We start from the raw sequence: 16,557 nt of genomic DNA, 5'->3' as shown, positions 1-16,557 counted from the left end.
TTGAAGATATTTACTGACCCATTACATTGGGAGTCTTCACTCTCTTCTATATCTATTATCCTTAGGTTGGGTTTTCTCATTGTGTCTTGAATTTCCTAGATGTTTTGGGTTAGGAGCTTTTTGCTCTTTGCATTTTCTTTGACTGTTGTGTCAATGTTTTCTAAGGTGTTTTCTGCCCCTGAGATTCTCTCTTCTATCTCTTGCATTCTGTTGATGATGATTGCATCTATGACTCATGATTTCTTTCCTAGGTTTTGTATCTCCAGGGTTGTCTCTCTTTCTGATTTCTTTATTGTTTCTATTTCTATTTTTAGATTCTGGATGGTTTTGCTCATTTCCTTCACCTGTTTGATTGTGTTTTCCTGTAGTTCTTTAAGGGATTTTTGTGTTTCCTCTTTAAGAGCTTCTAGCTCTTTACCTGTGTTCTCCTGTATTTCTTTGAGGGTGCTATTTATGTTTTTCTTACGGTCCTGTATCATCACCATGATAAGTGATTTTATATCTGAATCTTGCTTTTCTGGTGTGATGGTATGTCCAGGACTTGCTATGGTGGGAGATTTGGGTTCTGATGATGGCAAATGACCTTGGTTTGTGTTGTTTATTTTCTTATGCTTGCCCCTCCTCCTGCCATCTGGTTAACCCTAGTGCTCCCTGCCCTTGCTAAATATGACTGAAGCCTGGTTGTATCAGAACTCCTCAGAGTCAAGCTGTCTCTGTGACCTGTGATCCTGGGCTTGTTAGATCACCTGGGAGTGGGACTTCCTCTGGGTGTTGTGGGACTGGCTGCAGAGCTTGTGCCCAAGGTCTGCTCAGAACACTAACCCAGACAGACCTGAAGGAACTCGATTCACTGGGTTGGCAGAGTTCCTGTGTGCCTGGTCCTGCTGGTCCCAGTTACTCCCAATGTTGGGACAGATGTTGGTTCCTCATCACCTCTGATCCTGGGTGTGTCAGAGTGCCTGGGAGTGGAGCTTCCTGAGTGTTATAGGACTGGTTGCAGAGCTTGCACCCAAGGTCTGCTCTGGACACCAGCCCAGACAGACTGGAAGGAACCCGAGTCACTGGGCTGGCGGAGTTCCTGTCTCTGATTTTGTTAATTAGGATACTGTCTCTGTGCCCTCTGGTTAGTCTGGTTAAGGGTTTATCTATTTTGTTGATTTTCTCAAAGAACCAACTCCTGGTTTGGTTGATTCTTTATATAGTTCTTTTTTGTTTCCACTTGGTTGATTTCAGCCTGAATTTTATTATTTCCTGGTGTCTACTCCTCTTGGGTGAACTTGCTTCTTTTTGTTTTAGAGATTTCAGATGTGCTATCAAACTCCTAGTGTATTCTATCTCCAGTTTCTTTTTGGAGGCACTTAGAGCTATGAGTTTTCCTCTTAACACTGCTTTCATTGTATCCCATAAGATTGGGTATGTAAAATTGGTATGGCCTTCATTTTCATTAAATCCTAAAAAGTCTTTAATTTCCTTCTTTATTCTTTCCTTGACCAAGTTATCATTGAATAGAGTCTTGTTAAGCTGCCACATGTATATGGGCTTTCTATTGTTTATGTTGTTATTGAGGACCAGCCTTTGTCCATGGTGATCTGATAGGAAGCATGGGATTATTTCAATCTTCTTGTATCTCTTGAGTCCTGTTTTGTGACCGATTGTATGGTCAGTTTTGGAGAAGGTACCATGAGGTGCTGAGAAGGTATATCCTTTTGTTTTAGGATAAAATGTTCTATAAATATCTGTTAAATCCATTTGGTTTATAACTTCTGTTAGTTGTACTATGTCTCTGTTTAGTTTCTGTTTCCATGATATGTCCACTGATGAGAGTGGGGTGTTGAAGTCTCCCATTATTATTGTGTACAGTGCAATGTGTGCTTTGAGCTTTAGTAAAGTTTCTCTTATGGATGTGAATGCTCTTGCATTTGGAGCATAGATGTTCAGAGTTGAGAGTTCATCTTGGTACATTTTACCTTTGGTGAGTATGAAGTGTTCTTCCTTATCTTTTTTGATAACTTTTGGTTGAAAGTCGATTTTTTCAATATTAAGAACGGCTACTCCAGCTTGTTTCTTGGGACCATTTGCTGGGAAAATTGTTTTCCAGCTTTTTACTTTGAGGTAGTATCTGTCTTTGTCACTGAGGTAGGTTTCCTGTGTGCACTAAAATGTTGGGTCCTGCTTATGTAACCAGTCTGTTGTTCTATGTCTTTTTATTGAGATACAAGAAGATTGAAATAATCCCATGCATCCTATCAGATCACCATGGACTAAGGCTGGTCTTCAATAGCAACAAAAACAATAGAAAGTCCACGTACACATGAAAGCTGAACAATGCCCTACTCAATGATAACTTAGTCAAGGAAGAAATAAAGAAATTAAAAGACTTTTTAGAATTTAATAAAAATGAAGGCACAACATACCCAAACTTATGGGATATAATGAAAGCAGTGCTAAGAGGAAACCTCAGCTCTGAGTGCCTCCAAAAAGAAACTAGAGAGAGCCTACACTACCAGCTTAACAGCACACCTGAAAGCTCTAAAACAAAAAGAAGCAAATACATCCAAGAGGAGTAGACAGCAGGAAATAATCAAACTCGAGGCTAACATCAACCAAGTAGAAACAAAAAAGAACTATACAAAGAATTAACCAAACCAGGAGCTGGTTCTTTGAGAAAATCAACAAAATGATAAACCCTTAGCCAGACTAACCAGAGGGCACAGAGACAGTATCCAAATTAACAAAATCAGAAGTGAAAAGGAAGATATAACAACAGAAACTGAGGAAATTCAAAGAGACCATCAGATTCTACTACAATTTTCTAGAAAGATACCAAAAAGTTAAATCAGGATCAGACAAACTACCTAAACAGTCCCATAACCCTGAAAGTAATAGAAGCAGTCATTAAAAGTCTCCCAACCAAAAAAGGCCCAGGACCAGATATTTTTAGTGAAGAATTCTATCAGCCCTTCAAAGAAGACCTAATACCAATACTCTTCAAACTATTCCACAAAATAGAAGCAGAAGTAACACTACCCAATTCATTCTATGAAGCCACAGTTACACTGAGTATTCTCCCATGGAGATGGAACTGTTTCTGTCTAATCAGAAAATTTTCACAATTTCTTTTCGTAAACGACTTCATAAGAGATTTTTTTCCTACTTCTATCTTGTTTAATGTTCCAAATAGATTTTATTTTATTTATTTTTTTATTATTTTTTTGTTTTTTTAATACAGGGTTTCTCTGTATACCCCTGGCTGTCCTGGAACTCACTCTGTAGACCAGGCTGGCCTTGAACTCAGAAATCTGCCTGCCTCTGCCTCCCAAGTGCTGGGATTAAAGGCATGCACCACCAGTGCGTGGCTCCAAATAGATTTTAAAAACTGGTTGGGTGCATATTACTTTTATCTTCAAAAGATATCATGTATATTTAAGAGGCATTTAAATATTATAAATTATTTTGATGACTAAAAGATGTCAATACTGAGTTGTATATTTTAAAATAAATTTTATTAGTTTAATAAAAAATAAAAATAAAAAAGAAACTAAGAAAAAAGAAATTATAGAACTGAAATGAAATTTAAAATATAACAAGTAAGAATAATGATAAATTATATACAGCACAAGAGCAAAGATAACTTGAAGGTAGGTTTAGATGGAATGTCTATTTAAAAAACAGGGTATAGAAATTGTAAATTATACCCCACCCAAAAAAAAGAAGTGACAAAAAATACAGGGAACAGTGTATACAGTTAAAAGAATGGGTCCATGAAATTTTTGTACAGTTACAAAAATAATTAATGCATTAAAAATAGAAGAAAACTATCTTGTTTGGTTACTTTGGTGTGGTTTGGTTGGCTTTCAAGACATGGTTTCTGTGTAGCCCTTGGCTGTCTTGGAACTCACATTTTAGACCAGGCTAGCCTCAGACTCAGTGATCTGCCTGTCTCTGCCTCCCAAGTGCTAGGATTAAAGACATGGAGCATCATGTTTAGCTAAAAACTCTTAATCCAATAAAATAGTCCCTATCAAAACCAAACTAATAAAAATAGCATGAAAACAACTAAGGGAGCTGGAGTCATAGCTCAGCAGGTAATAGCACACTCTACTCTCATAGGGGACCTGTGCTCAATTCTCAGATCACATTACGTGGCTCAAAACTACTGGCAATTCCAGCTTCAGGGAATCCAGTGCCTTCTTCTGGGCTCCAAACACTGCACACACATCATTAAAATATTTTTGTTTGTTTTTTGTTTGTTTGTTTGTTTTTCTTTGGTTTGTTTTGTTTTGGTTTGGTTTTGGTTTTTCAAGACAGGGTTTCTCTGTGTGGCCCTGGCTGTCCTGGAATTTTTTAAGGTTTTAAAAAAGAAAATAACTAAAGAAATATGATGTTTATCAATAAAATTCCCAAAGTTTCTTTTTGAGATCAAGGGTTGGACTTTCCTGGTAATAGGCAATGTTGAAGACAATCTTTAAAAGCTAAGGGATGACATTATTGGTTACCAAGACCTCCTTAAAAGATAGTTTTAAAAGTGTACGACATTAGTAGGTATAGATGTGCCAAAAGGACACAGTGGTCTGGAGATGGACCCACACATATGCCACTGCCTGATGAATGGAATTTTTATATAAATTGTGCTAGACCAACTAGGCATCCTTGTGGGGAAAGAGCCTTGCAATTTAATTCAGACTAGTTACAAAACAGGATGTATTTAAGATGTTGAAGGTAAAGATTGACTGTTGTTGAGTCTACATAGCTCAATGGAAAGGAATTATGGGATGGTGGGATAGTAAATCTGGAGACTCAGCACAGGAGGGCTATAGTCAATGGGGATTTCAGTCTTGAATAGAAGGGAACTGCAGGGTGGTGTGGAGAACTAGCATATTCGAGGCAGCATGGGAGTGAGTGCAAAGAGAGAGATGGAGGGTTAAGAAGATACAGTTGATGAATATTATCTCTATAAAAAAACAAAACTGAAAGAAATTGCTGACCCTGAATCACCCTTATATGGGAGCAACATAGCTGTTATCATATGAAAATGATGTCCTAGGAGGTAACTTGCTAATTTTTTTTTGTAGGTGGTTTGAGCCTTTTGTTATGCAATGGCTAGATGAAAATGAAGATGTGTCCATGGAGTTCCTTCATGGAGCACTGGGAAGAGACAAAAAAGATGGAGTGAGTCCAGACATGGCCAAGATTAAATTATCTTTCTCACCTCTGAGCAAGTAGGAAATGTGGGGCTCATTGGTTTTATCTTAGTTTCATTTTAATTCCTTGGTGACCTAAGCAGATTTAACATGATTTCAAAGAGCTGGAGGAACCAATTAAATAAAAAGGAAACAAGAAAAATCAATCATTCCTTTGCCACAAGATTTTTATTGTGTGTGTCTGACTCTCCAAGGTCCCCAGGCTTATACAAAATGTCTGTTTTCATGGAGTCCTCCAAGAATAAGGTTGGAGCAAGGAGGAAATCATCCAGCATCAACCCTTGGCCTCTACATGCATGCACATAATGTTCATGCACACAAAGAGCCATGCTTTAGAAAAAGGAAACGCAATCCCTTAATGAACCTCAACAAAGCCCTTATGTCTAATTTACACCTATCTTTTACACAGTGTTTTAAATCTCAGAGATGAGCAGCTATATTTTTCTCCTTCCTTAAAATTAGAGTGTTACCAGGGAGAGGTGAGGATCAGCACTGGTTTGCTGTGATTTGCTCTTGAGACAAGTATCAGGTAGCCCAGGCTATGTTAATCAAAGCTGGTCTTGAACTCCTGATCCTTCAGCCTTAGCCTATCAAGTGCTAAACTTACAGGTGTCACCACCATTCCTTACCAAAGCTGATTGCTAAGGAAAAGATGGAGCAAGTCTCTCCACTATAGATCAGCAGGTCAAAGAGGTCAGAGAACAACGTATCTGTGGATAAGAAGGAAAAGGAGGAAAGGGAGGAGGAAGAGGAAGAAGAGGGCAACTCTGCAAAGTATGGGAATCTTCAACTCATAACAACTTAAATCCACAAGGACATTCCCTTTCAGAAATTATGAATTATTTCCTTGAGCCTTTACCTCATTTTCCTAACCGTAGGCTTGCATTTAAAAAAAAAACAAAAACAAAAACAAAAAACAACAAAACAAAACAAAACAAACAAAAAAACTAATTTCCCCATCTCTGTCCTATAGTTTGGTTCCAAAGTGGTGGCAAGCCAAAACGGTGGACTTCAGTTCTCAGGTTCACAGGCTGCTGATCATGAGGCCCCTCCTCATTGAACTTCAATCCCAACGCAGGGACCAAATGTGATAGTATTTGTTGTTCAGTAGCAACCAACCGGATCCCCAAGAGCTCCCAGGGACTAAACTACCAACCAAAGAGTACACATGGAGTGACCTATGGCTCCAGCCACATATGTAGCAGAGGATGGCCTTGTTGGACATCAATGGGAGAAGAGGCCCTTGGTCCTATTAAGGCTCGATACCCCAGTGCAGGGAAATGCCAGGGCAGGGAGGCAGGAGTGGGTGGATGAGTGGGGGAGCACCCTTATAGAAGCAGGGGGAAGGGATGCCACAGGGGGTTTCTGGAGAGGAATCCGGGAAAGGGGATAACATTTGAAATGTAAATAAATAAAATATTCAATAAAATAAGAAAAAAAAAAAGAAACATAGTAAAGTTCCCTCCTCTTCCTTCCTTGCTCAGTCTTTCTTCTCACTCCTCAGTTCCAGCAGACATCGGACCATGCCCTCTTCTCCTGTTCTGTGGTTGATGTCTTTGCTCAGCTTAACCAGAGCTTTGAGATCATTAAGAAACTGGAATGCCCCAATCCTGAAGCCTTATCACACTTAATGAGACGATTTGCAAAGGTAGGTTGCATGAGGTGTCTCTTCTCCAAGAAAAGCCAACCTAGACAAAAGGTTAGGATTTGGTGCCATTTTGGACACAAACCCCCCATTTTAGAATTTTGAAACAGAGTAGTTAGTTGCAGTCTACTTAATAATTTGGGAGTGTGGCTACACACTTTTGTGCCTGACTGAGGGAAACACTGGTCTGACGGGGATGATGAGGTGATACCAGATGTTTATTCGAGAAGAACTCATTGATGGCCTGTTACTTACCTAGCTTCTGCTTTAAAGGTATTATCATGAAGAAACGGAATCTATGGCTCCAAAACACTCGTAATGACAACATTGAAACTTTATGCCATGGCTATTTCAAATTTAATCATCTAGCTATCAGAGAAGTTAAAAGAACATACACTTTCAGGGTCTAATGAGAAAAGAAATAAAATTTGTTCTCTTAATAAATAAACACAAAATATATTTGTCTTGTTAGAAAATTAAGAAATGCCAAAACCCACTTAAATTATGAATATTTAAGGTCTGAGTTTGTTTGGACCTCTATAACAAACTGTAGTACACTGGAGACCTTAAACAACAGAGATACCTTTTCTCACAGTTTTGGACGATAGTTCAAGGTTCAAATGTATTTATCCATTTGTATTTATCCATTTGGTTTCTTCTGAGACCCTGTAACTTGTTGAAGGCTCCCTTTCCAACATGTCTCCACAGGGACTGCCGTCTGAGCACCCTGGTGTCCCTGAGTATCTATTTTTTTCATCTTACAATGATACTTGCCAATTGTATTACACAGTATTCATCCTAGAGATACCTTTTTAACTTAATCACCTTCTTAAGGCCTTATCTCTAAACAAAATGAAGATATTCTATCCGAATATTTGTCATATTCTAGGCTCCTGGTGATTAAAGCTTTTCGCTATTAAGTTTTGAGAAAACCACTTAGCTCATAACAAATAGATATACTGAGCACATGACTGCTTTTAGCCACAAACATAACATGTCTATAACTCCATTTGTTGTTATCCTCAAAAGACTAAAATGAAGGTCCTCTGTGAATGGGAGGCTCAGCTCTGACCCTGTCATTGGCCCTGTCTCTCAGAAGAATGTTCACATTTTCTTCTAATTAGTATGGATGTCTTCTAGCAGATAATATCTTCCTTGACTGTGTCAGATCAGATCATCCTGTGGTAACAATTGTATCTATAAACTCCATGGTTCACAGAGATTTACTTCTGGGTCATGGAACACCAGACAGCTCAGGTGACCCTAGAGAGGACCTCTCCACTATTGTACAACTCAAGAGCTCCTGCCAGACAGGTCTGACAAGGGGAGAGCAGGGGTTCTAGAAGCCTCAACACGCTAAGTGAGGAAATTAGCTGTACAATGTGAAAAGACTGGAGAGATAGTAGAAATGGCTGGCCTCACTTGGCCAACAGCTAGGACTCTATGAAGGATTCCAGGCAAACTGTCAGCCAAATCCTATGACAGCTTTTATCTGCTATGAAATGCAAGTCTTTGTTGATTAGGATGACTAAGAAAACTCTTTGCTTGTTAAGATGCTAGCTGAGAATGATTTATTTGGGTCATTCCTAAACAGGATTTTCCAGGTGATTAAAATTTCTTAATATGGTAAAATCTGTACAATTATCCCTAAAATTATCAAAGCCCTTCCTTAACTAACAGCTAAACATTATATAGTTGCCTGTTCAAAAGAACAATGTATGACCATTAAGAAGACAGTGTTTGAAGCAACTTGTAAGGGAAGAAAGACCATAAAGCAGTGAAGAGCTGAGGCTCCCCAGCTCCCGCCTCACCCCTAGCAGCTCTGACCTTCCAGCATGTCTCAAAGTGACAGTGTGAGACAGAGACGGAGATCCACAAACGAGATTTAAAAAGAATATACATAGGAAAACACATCATCTACACAAAATGAAGAGGAATTGCATTCTATATGAGTCATGGAGAAACTGTAAGATTTTGTTAGCACAATAAAAAAAATCCAATTAAATAAAGCATTTTTAATACCTGGAAAGTTGGATGTCCTATTAATGTCCAATTCTTATCACAGGAAAGTAATTTAACAAACTCTAAAAACATTTTCTGGAAATGTAGCAATTAGTAATTGGCATTGAAAAAGAAATGCTATTTTGTGAGAATTATTTGAAAGACTGTGGATCTCTTAGTAACTCTCACAAAGTCTTACAAGGAAATAAAAAATAGAAGACTGGAACAATTAATTATATGACTATAAAAGTAAATAAAACTCACTCAAATTCATTATCAATATCAGCCTTTTAATCTACAATTTACATCTTATGTAAACAAATTGACAAAAATGAAAACTGATGGCTAATATAATTCACATCTTATAATAAATAACAAGACTATAAGATTGCTCTGTTTCATTTTAACATAATGTGTAGCCTTTAGTCTTGAAGATTCTGCCCTTCTTGGTTCCTTGCATCAAACTATACTGAAATAGTGCAATGATTTAAAATACCTGCTTCTGATGAGAGATGGTAATGATATTCACAGACATTTCAGAAGATTTAACAATCTAAATTTCCAGGAGTGCTTCTTATTTACTAAAGTGTGTACATATCTGGACAAAGCACCCTCCCCCAGAATCTGGATGTTTCAAGATGGTAACACAGAGATATGCAGAATCTGTAAGGGTTTGTACAGAGGGGTTTGTATACTTGACACATCAGTACTGGATATTGATGTGACTTTCCTACTGCTCTGGACAAGTACAGGTAGTTAAATTTTATAAAGAAATATGAGGGTTGGAGCCATGGCTTAGTGGTTAAGATCACACTGGCTGCCCATGTAGAGGATCCAGGTTCAAGTCTCAGCAGCCACATGGTGGCTCACAACTGTCTAACCACAGTTCTAGTTAATCTGGGATTTTGTGGACACTTTATCATGTGCACATGCATACATGATGGCATACACTCATACACATAAAATAAATACATTTATAAAATTGTTTAAAGACATGTGAAATAATAATCTCTAATATTACTTAAAAACAAATATTGTTCCTCCTTGTGTTCTAAAACCTAATCCTAACTTTAAAAATAATGATGACAATTCATCAAAAATAATGGTATTGTAATCATCTTGTTCATGGTACCTCACTCATCTCCCTAAAGCCCCATGAGGTATACACTATTACCCTCCCACGTTTTTTGAATGATGACATGGGTTATGAAAGATGTGTTGACTGAGATAAAACTTCACATAGAAATGGCATGGAGTGATACTTCTAACCACTGGTCATACTTTCCTCTTACCTCAATGTGATCTGAAACCCATTGTTGGTTTGGAGAATAGAATCTTGTAGGCTTAGAATTTTCAAAGCCTGCTATTAATAAAGGTTCTCAAATGCTTTGATCCCTCTCCTAGTCCACCATCCAAAGGTAGGGAAGAAAAGATGGACAAGGGGATTTAGACAAGTTTAGAAGTTGTTCTTCGGGGAGATTCCATTTGTCAGGATACCAGCAGTCCAGGTCAGTAGTATCAGGATACCAAACGCAAATCAACAGCAACAGCACAATCCAGTAGAAACCTCCAGGATTTGGCCAAATCGGCATGGGTCAATGGGAGCAACTAGGACCAGCCATGACACAAGGAGAAGTTCTCTGTCATGCCTCTCTCAATGAGGTGAAGATTAGTAAAGATGCAAGACCAATGAAACATTGCTATGCAAGTATGCTGTCACTTGAGTCCTATTTATACTTTCTCCAAATATCATGTGTCTTCCCATGGGTCCTCAGTAAAACACCCTGTGAATCTACATCACATGACACATCCAGAAACTTTCCATTTCAGAATCTCATCAATTAATTTTACTCTTAAGGCTAAGCCTGGGTACCTGTGGCAGAATAACTGGTAGATTTATCATATGCAGGATGTATTATTAAGAGGACACAGTGAACTGGACGGAGTCCCTCTTCTGCTGAGGCTGAATTGGTATGAGAATCTTCCTCTCCTTAGAGAGTTAGTTGACACCTGAAATGTTACTAAGGTGCTTAGAGAGACAGCTGAGTTGCTAATTACTTGCTATGCAAGCATGAGGACCTGAGTTTTGATTCCCAGCACAGATGGAAAAAGTTGACCAAGGTGGCATGTGCCTGTAGTCCTAGTGCTGAGCATACAGAGACAGGAGTCGTCATAGGTTTCATTGTGGCCTGTCAGAGCAATTGAAGAAAGTCCCTGATGTTAATCTCTGACTTACACACAGACATAGACACAGACACAGACACACACACAGACACACACACACACACACACACACACACACACACACACACACTGAATAAAGATATCTTCTAAACCAGAATTCCCAACTTATAGAACCTAAGATCAATGCAATAGATGGGCCTTCCAAGTATGTTGACCTGATATTAGCTCAGGAAATCATAGCACTTTGCTGGGTGTTGACAGGCAGCCCCTTCAATACACCAGCAGTAGCAACATGTCATATCAGAACTTTCCCAGGCCAGAGGACATTCTAATCATCCTAGTTAACTCTTTAACTGTCATGGATTCTTCCTTCACTGCCACAGCCTCATTAGGACTCCATGTTTCTGGATCTGAAGCTCTTTTACTAGCTGTCCTTCTGTGGCATTAAAGAACCCTCACTGTGACTACTTTTTCATGTAAACCCTGAGAAACAAGATGCAGATATTCACCAAGAGGCTGTCCCATGAGTGTGTTCATACTCCCTCAATCCCTCCATCCCTCCCCTTTTCTTCATCCCTCACCATCCCCTTCACTGTTAGTGATTCTATAGCTCAGAACACTTGACAGGTAGAAACCCTAGGTGAGCCTTGCTAAGTACTCCTTCCCTAGGCAGCTCCTCTCCAAACAGTGACCTCTACCCTGCCACCTGTTCCTCTTAAGTTTTGGCATGCAACTTACTCTGCTGAAGGTACTGAAGGTAGTTTGTTGAAATCAGAGGCTGCTGGGAATGGCTCCAGAAATGCTGACTGCCCAGATCTGAGGCAGGATCTGAGAATTTGCATTTCCACACTTGCAGGCAGGGTTGATGACACTTCCCAGAGTCACAGTCAGAGAAGCAGTAATATGGGGGGTGTGCTCTAAGCAACTGCTAACTTGGAGTAAAGAAACAGTGACCAGATTTGGTTTACTTTAGTGAATAAATTAGAATGAAATAGAAATTGGTCTTCAAATGTACATTGAAATTTTTCATTCAAGATTACTGATGCAGGAATACAGAATTCCCAGGGGTGTTAAAGCAGTATTCTATCGCTCCAAAGGTACATGATCTCTAGCCATACCTAGTATGACCCATGCTTTTCCTCACTCACAGCCCATCCTGAGTTTTGACTGTTAGACTAGTGAATATGAGAGTCAGGACTAGTTTTCTCCAGTCAGGGACAAAAGGGTGGTGTTTTCCACTGATGTAGGTCATAGTATACCATGGGGGATTGACTGAGAACAATTATAGACAGCCATGTAGATTGTCCTTCCTATTCTAGAAAAAAAAAAGTGGGCTAGTCAACACGTCACCTAGCAGCCACATGAATTTCTAGATGACAGTGAACTGTGAAGGGTATTTTTCCATTCACATCTCAACCACAGCATGTTATGTCCAAGAGATAGCAAGCGAGAACACGATGGCTTGTATGAGTGAGTTTGGGGGACAGGGTGAGATAATTACCACAGTTTGTACTGTCATTAAGAAACTCTGCATTAAGAGTTGTGCTCACAGGCACAGATGAGCAAACACCCCCAGGAAATCCCACAGTAGCTCCACATGGCATCTAAAGCGAACTATGAACAGCTTCACTCAAAAGATTCTTCTGCCTAACCAGCCGTCTGCTTCCCTGGATTTATTGATCTGCTGCTTAATGAGATCTTCTGGTTTTTTTGAGGCCAAATTTCTGTTTAAACTGACTCTCATTATCTTAGCGCCATGCACTTCTGGAAAGCATCAATCTTCTGTCAACACATTATTCGTAATTCTAGCTTCCTCTTGTGAACTTAAAAGTCAATAAAAGAAGTTTATAGTCAAATTTGCTGGATTCAGTCTGTGGGCTAAATATTCCTTCCTTCGCTTAGTTAACTCTTGGGAATATCTCTCCCAGTGAATTGTGAACCACTAGGGGAAACATTTTTTTTTTTTTTGTATGTATGTGTATCTGGGTCTCAGTATATATGAATGTGAGTGCAGGTGCCTGCAGATACCAGAAGGAGGCGTCAGGTCCCTGAGAACTAGAGTTTGGAAGTAGCCTGCTATGTGTGCTCAGAATGGAACTTGGGTCCTATAGACCAATGCATGCTCATACCTTCTGAGTCATCTCTCCAGCCCAAAGAAATATATTTTAAAAGGAGGTGGTTTGGCTCTTTGGTTTTTCTGTGACTAAATAACATAATTCAATGCAGATATTCACCAAGAGGCTGTCCCATGAGTGTGTTCATTCTCCCTCAATCCCTCCATCCCTCCCCTTTTCTTCATCCCTCACCATCCCCTTTGCATTGTTGGTTTATCTTTTCTAAATAGATGGCCTTCACAGTTGACATGTTACCTCTATGTGAATTAAAAGCTGAAGAATGCAAACTCCTCAGTATATCTTTACACAATTACAAGACATTTAATCAACACAGTTGGTATATTTTTCTCTCTTCTCTATAATTATTAAAAGCAGAGGTCATGTAGGAGCTCACAAGAAATTTTAGAGAAAGGAAGAAAATGTCAAATTTTGATACAAAAGAGAAGTGAGCAGGCAACAATTGGTGTGCTATTGAATAACAGTAAATGAATAATTCATTGCTGAATAACAGTAACTGGGAAAATGCACCAAGGAGAGAGTAGAGTAGGTGAGAGCTGGGTTTCCACACTTTAACAGTAGCTTGTCATAGTATACAATGTAAGTCCTTATTTCTGAAGAAAATCACTGTGGAGTGGTGCCATAAGAATGTCCAACCTCTCTTATTCATGAGGCATTGAGAAATGATGGAGAAAGTTGAGGAAATGTCCACTGCAGATAACCTTATGTGATAGAGATGAGATGCCAAAAAGAATTAGGAGTCAGAAGGAAGCTGAAGGGAGAACTCCAAGTCTGCAGCATCAGTGGGAAAGGTGGGCAAGTGTCTAGTATCATGAGATATTAAATCCCTAAGCTGTGAAGAGATTGCCATGGGACAGCCTGTATCTCTTCTGAGCAAAGGTAGAGAATAACTATATGATTGTGTGAGTGCTGTTCTGATAGATTATTGATCTCTGAGATATGTTTGAAATGATATTCAGAACTCTGACAAACTGTCATATACATGCAGTGATTTGTGATTCTTCTTTGGACACAGGTATGGATTGAGCCCACCTAAGAGTCTCTTTAACTAAAAGGGAGTTATGTGTGCCTGACTTAGCCTGGATAATGTTTCTGTAAGGTGGTAAATTTAACTTACTTAAGTGACACGCCTTGCATGATATTTTCTTTCTCAGACCATCAATAAGGTTCTGGTCCAGTATGCTGCGATCGTATCAAGTGACTTCAGTTCATACTGCGATAAGGAGACAGTGGTAAGTAGGACCACCCCCACCCCAACCCCTCTGGTGAGTGTCCCAAAACAGAAACTTGTGCTTTCTAATATCAAGTAAGCAGGAAATATCATCAGTGTCAGTTTCCATAATGGGTGATGAGAGCTAGGGATCTCAGGGTGTTGCCTGAAAACCTTTCCAGGCATCATGCATGTGTTTCCTATCAGGATTGGATAGAAGGAAGAAAATGGCCAGTGCCTGCCCAATTGTGGATTTCTGTGTTGAGAAAAATGAGATGATAAACCATTGAAAATGCACAAACTCATAAAGCATTGTAGCTAAGAATTATGGAGATAAGAATTAAGAGAGCATTGATAACCACTGTTGCTTTTTACCCACCCTCAAATAAGTATAATTCAGTCTTTCAGTTTTCAAATCAGTTGAGAAGGAGAATAAATATGCAGGGCGATGATGCTTCCTCCTGTGAATTATCCATATCTCCATGGTTTTTTGATGATCCGGGAAATACTTATAAAGTCCAAAGCAGTATTGCAACTACTCAGCAAAGTTGTTTGCAATCACATAATCAGAGTGATTTCATGATGTAAAGGAAAAGTGGTGGTCTTATCTCTGTCCCTAGTATTAAGAGAAATGTGTGGCCAACATGGTGGGAATTTTTTAAAAGACTAACACTGAAACACCCACAGTGTTCTTAAGAGCAACTTTTCCCTCCTCCTTGCAAAAATAAAAATGAAAATGAAAACCAGCCCGCACTAGTTGGCAAGGCTGAAGAAGAGTCACGAGCTGGGCGGCAGTGGCCCAGCTCACCCTGGCTGACAGCTCATTAAGACAAGCCAGTCCTGATGGTTCCTGAAGATTCCAGTAGATGCCTCTTTCCCTCCCGTTAATATGCTGCCTAGCAATCTGACGATAACTTTCAGACAATCTCAGCACTGATTGCCTGCGACCTTTTTGACTCCAGCCCTCTAGAAGGGAGACTATTTACTTGTTGGGAGCATATATTTTCATTTAAAGGTTAAAAGATGATGCATGCTTCCAGTGTGAGTCTGCAGATCATAAGAGTATCTTGTAGTTTCCGCAAATACTCCATTTTTATTAAGATGGCAAGACAGGTATTTGGGAAGTTGGCTGAGAAATAACTGATTTCCGTTAGCTCCTTAAATGCTGAGCAGCCTCCCACTTCACAGGTTAACATTCTGAATTCCAGATCATATGTATTATTTTTGTAAAGGAGTTGATCTTTCAAAAACATTTTTTTCAGTATCTATTTGTGTGTGTGTGTGTGTGTGTGTGTGTGTGTGTGTGTGTGTGTGTGTGTGTGTGGTATATAAGAATTTATACATGTTAATGTGGTGCCCACAGAGGCAAGGGGCAAGGTCACAACAGGGTATTGGATCCCCCTGGCGCTGAAATCACAGTCAGTTTTGAGCCATCTAATGTGCATGTTGGGAACTGAATTCAGGCCTTTTTGCAAGAGCTATACATGTTTTTAACCACTGAACCATCTCTCCAGCCCCCCAAATGGAATTTTGTAGTTAATTAAAAGCCCATGTGAGTAACATAGCTCAGCACCTGTACCTTAGTGTCCACTTTAGCCAGATAGGAATGTCTCTTGTTTGAATCAAACTTTAGTATTCATTATATTTTAGGGTTACAACTGATCTCAATTAAGATTAAATGTATATGATATGTTTTTTTTTTCTCTTTTCTTGGATTTTTTTTTATTTATATTTCAAATGTTTTCCCCTTTCCAGGTCTCCCCTTTGGAAACCCCCTATCCCACTCCCCCTCCCCCTGCCATGAGGAAAATCAAAATGTACACATAGAGAGTTATAGCTATGCCCAGTTACTATACCCATTAGCACCTGTACCTTTCGTTGGCTTCATCCTAGCAAGCAGTCTCCTGGCTACCTTTGGATTCTATTGTTTAAGTTTAAAATCATTTTAATTTCATCAAGGTGTCTTGTTTGAATACATAGCTCTACATAGATTTGCCTCAAGCCATCACAAACAGAAGTTAAGTACCTTTTCATGAATACATATTACAAATTTCTTTTAAGAATCAAAACCAGCCAGGCAGGCAGTGGTGGCGCACGCCTTTAATCCCAGCACTTTGGAGGCAGAGGTAGGCGGATTTCTGAGTTCGAGGCCAGCCTGGTCTACAGAGTGAGTACCAGGACAGC

At 39.3% G+C, this 16,557-nt stretch overlaps 1 protein-coding gene across 1 annotated transcript in view; it reads left to right on the top strand.

Moving 5' to 3' along the window:
• The window catches only part of Unc13c (unc-13 homolog C), a 465,433-nt gene that overhangs the window by 361,445 nt on the left and 87,431 nt on the right, over positions 1-16,557 (top strand). Inside the window, exons 21-23 of the mRNA XM_031344063.1 lie at positions 5,073-5,169; positions 6,706-6,849; positions 14,318-14,395. Coding sequence (XP_031199923.1) covers positions 5,073-5,169; positions 6,706-6,849; positions 14,318-14,395 — 319 coding nt within the window. The remainder of the gene's footprint in view (positions 1-5,072; positions 5,170-6,705; positions 6,850-14,317; positions 14,396-16,557) is intronic.

This window comes from Mastomys coucha, unplaced genomic scaffold (assembly GCF_008632895.1).
Source record: "Mastomys coucha isolate ucsf_1 unplaced genomic scaffold, UCSF_Mcou_1 pScaffold23, whole genome shotgun sequence".
Taxonomy (NCBI): Eukaryota; Metazoa; Chordata; class Mammalia; order Rodentia; family Muridae; genus Mastomys; species Mastomys coucha.
This window is presented reverse-complemented; position numbering and strand designations above follow the sequence as displayed.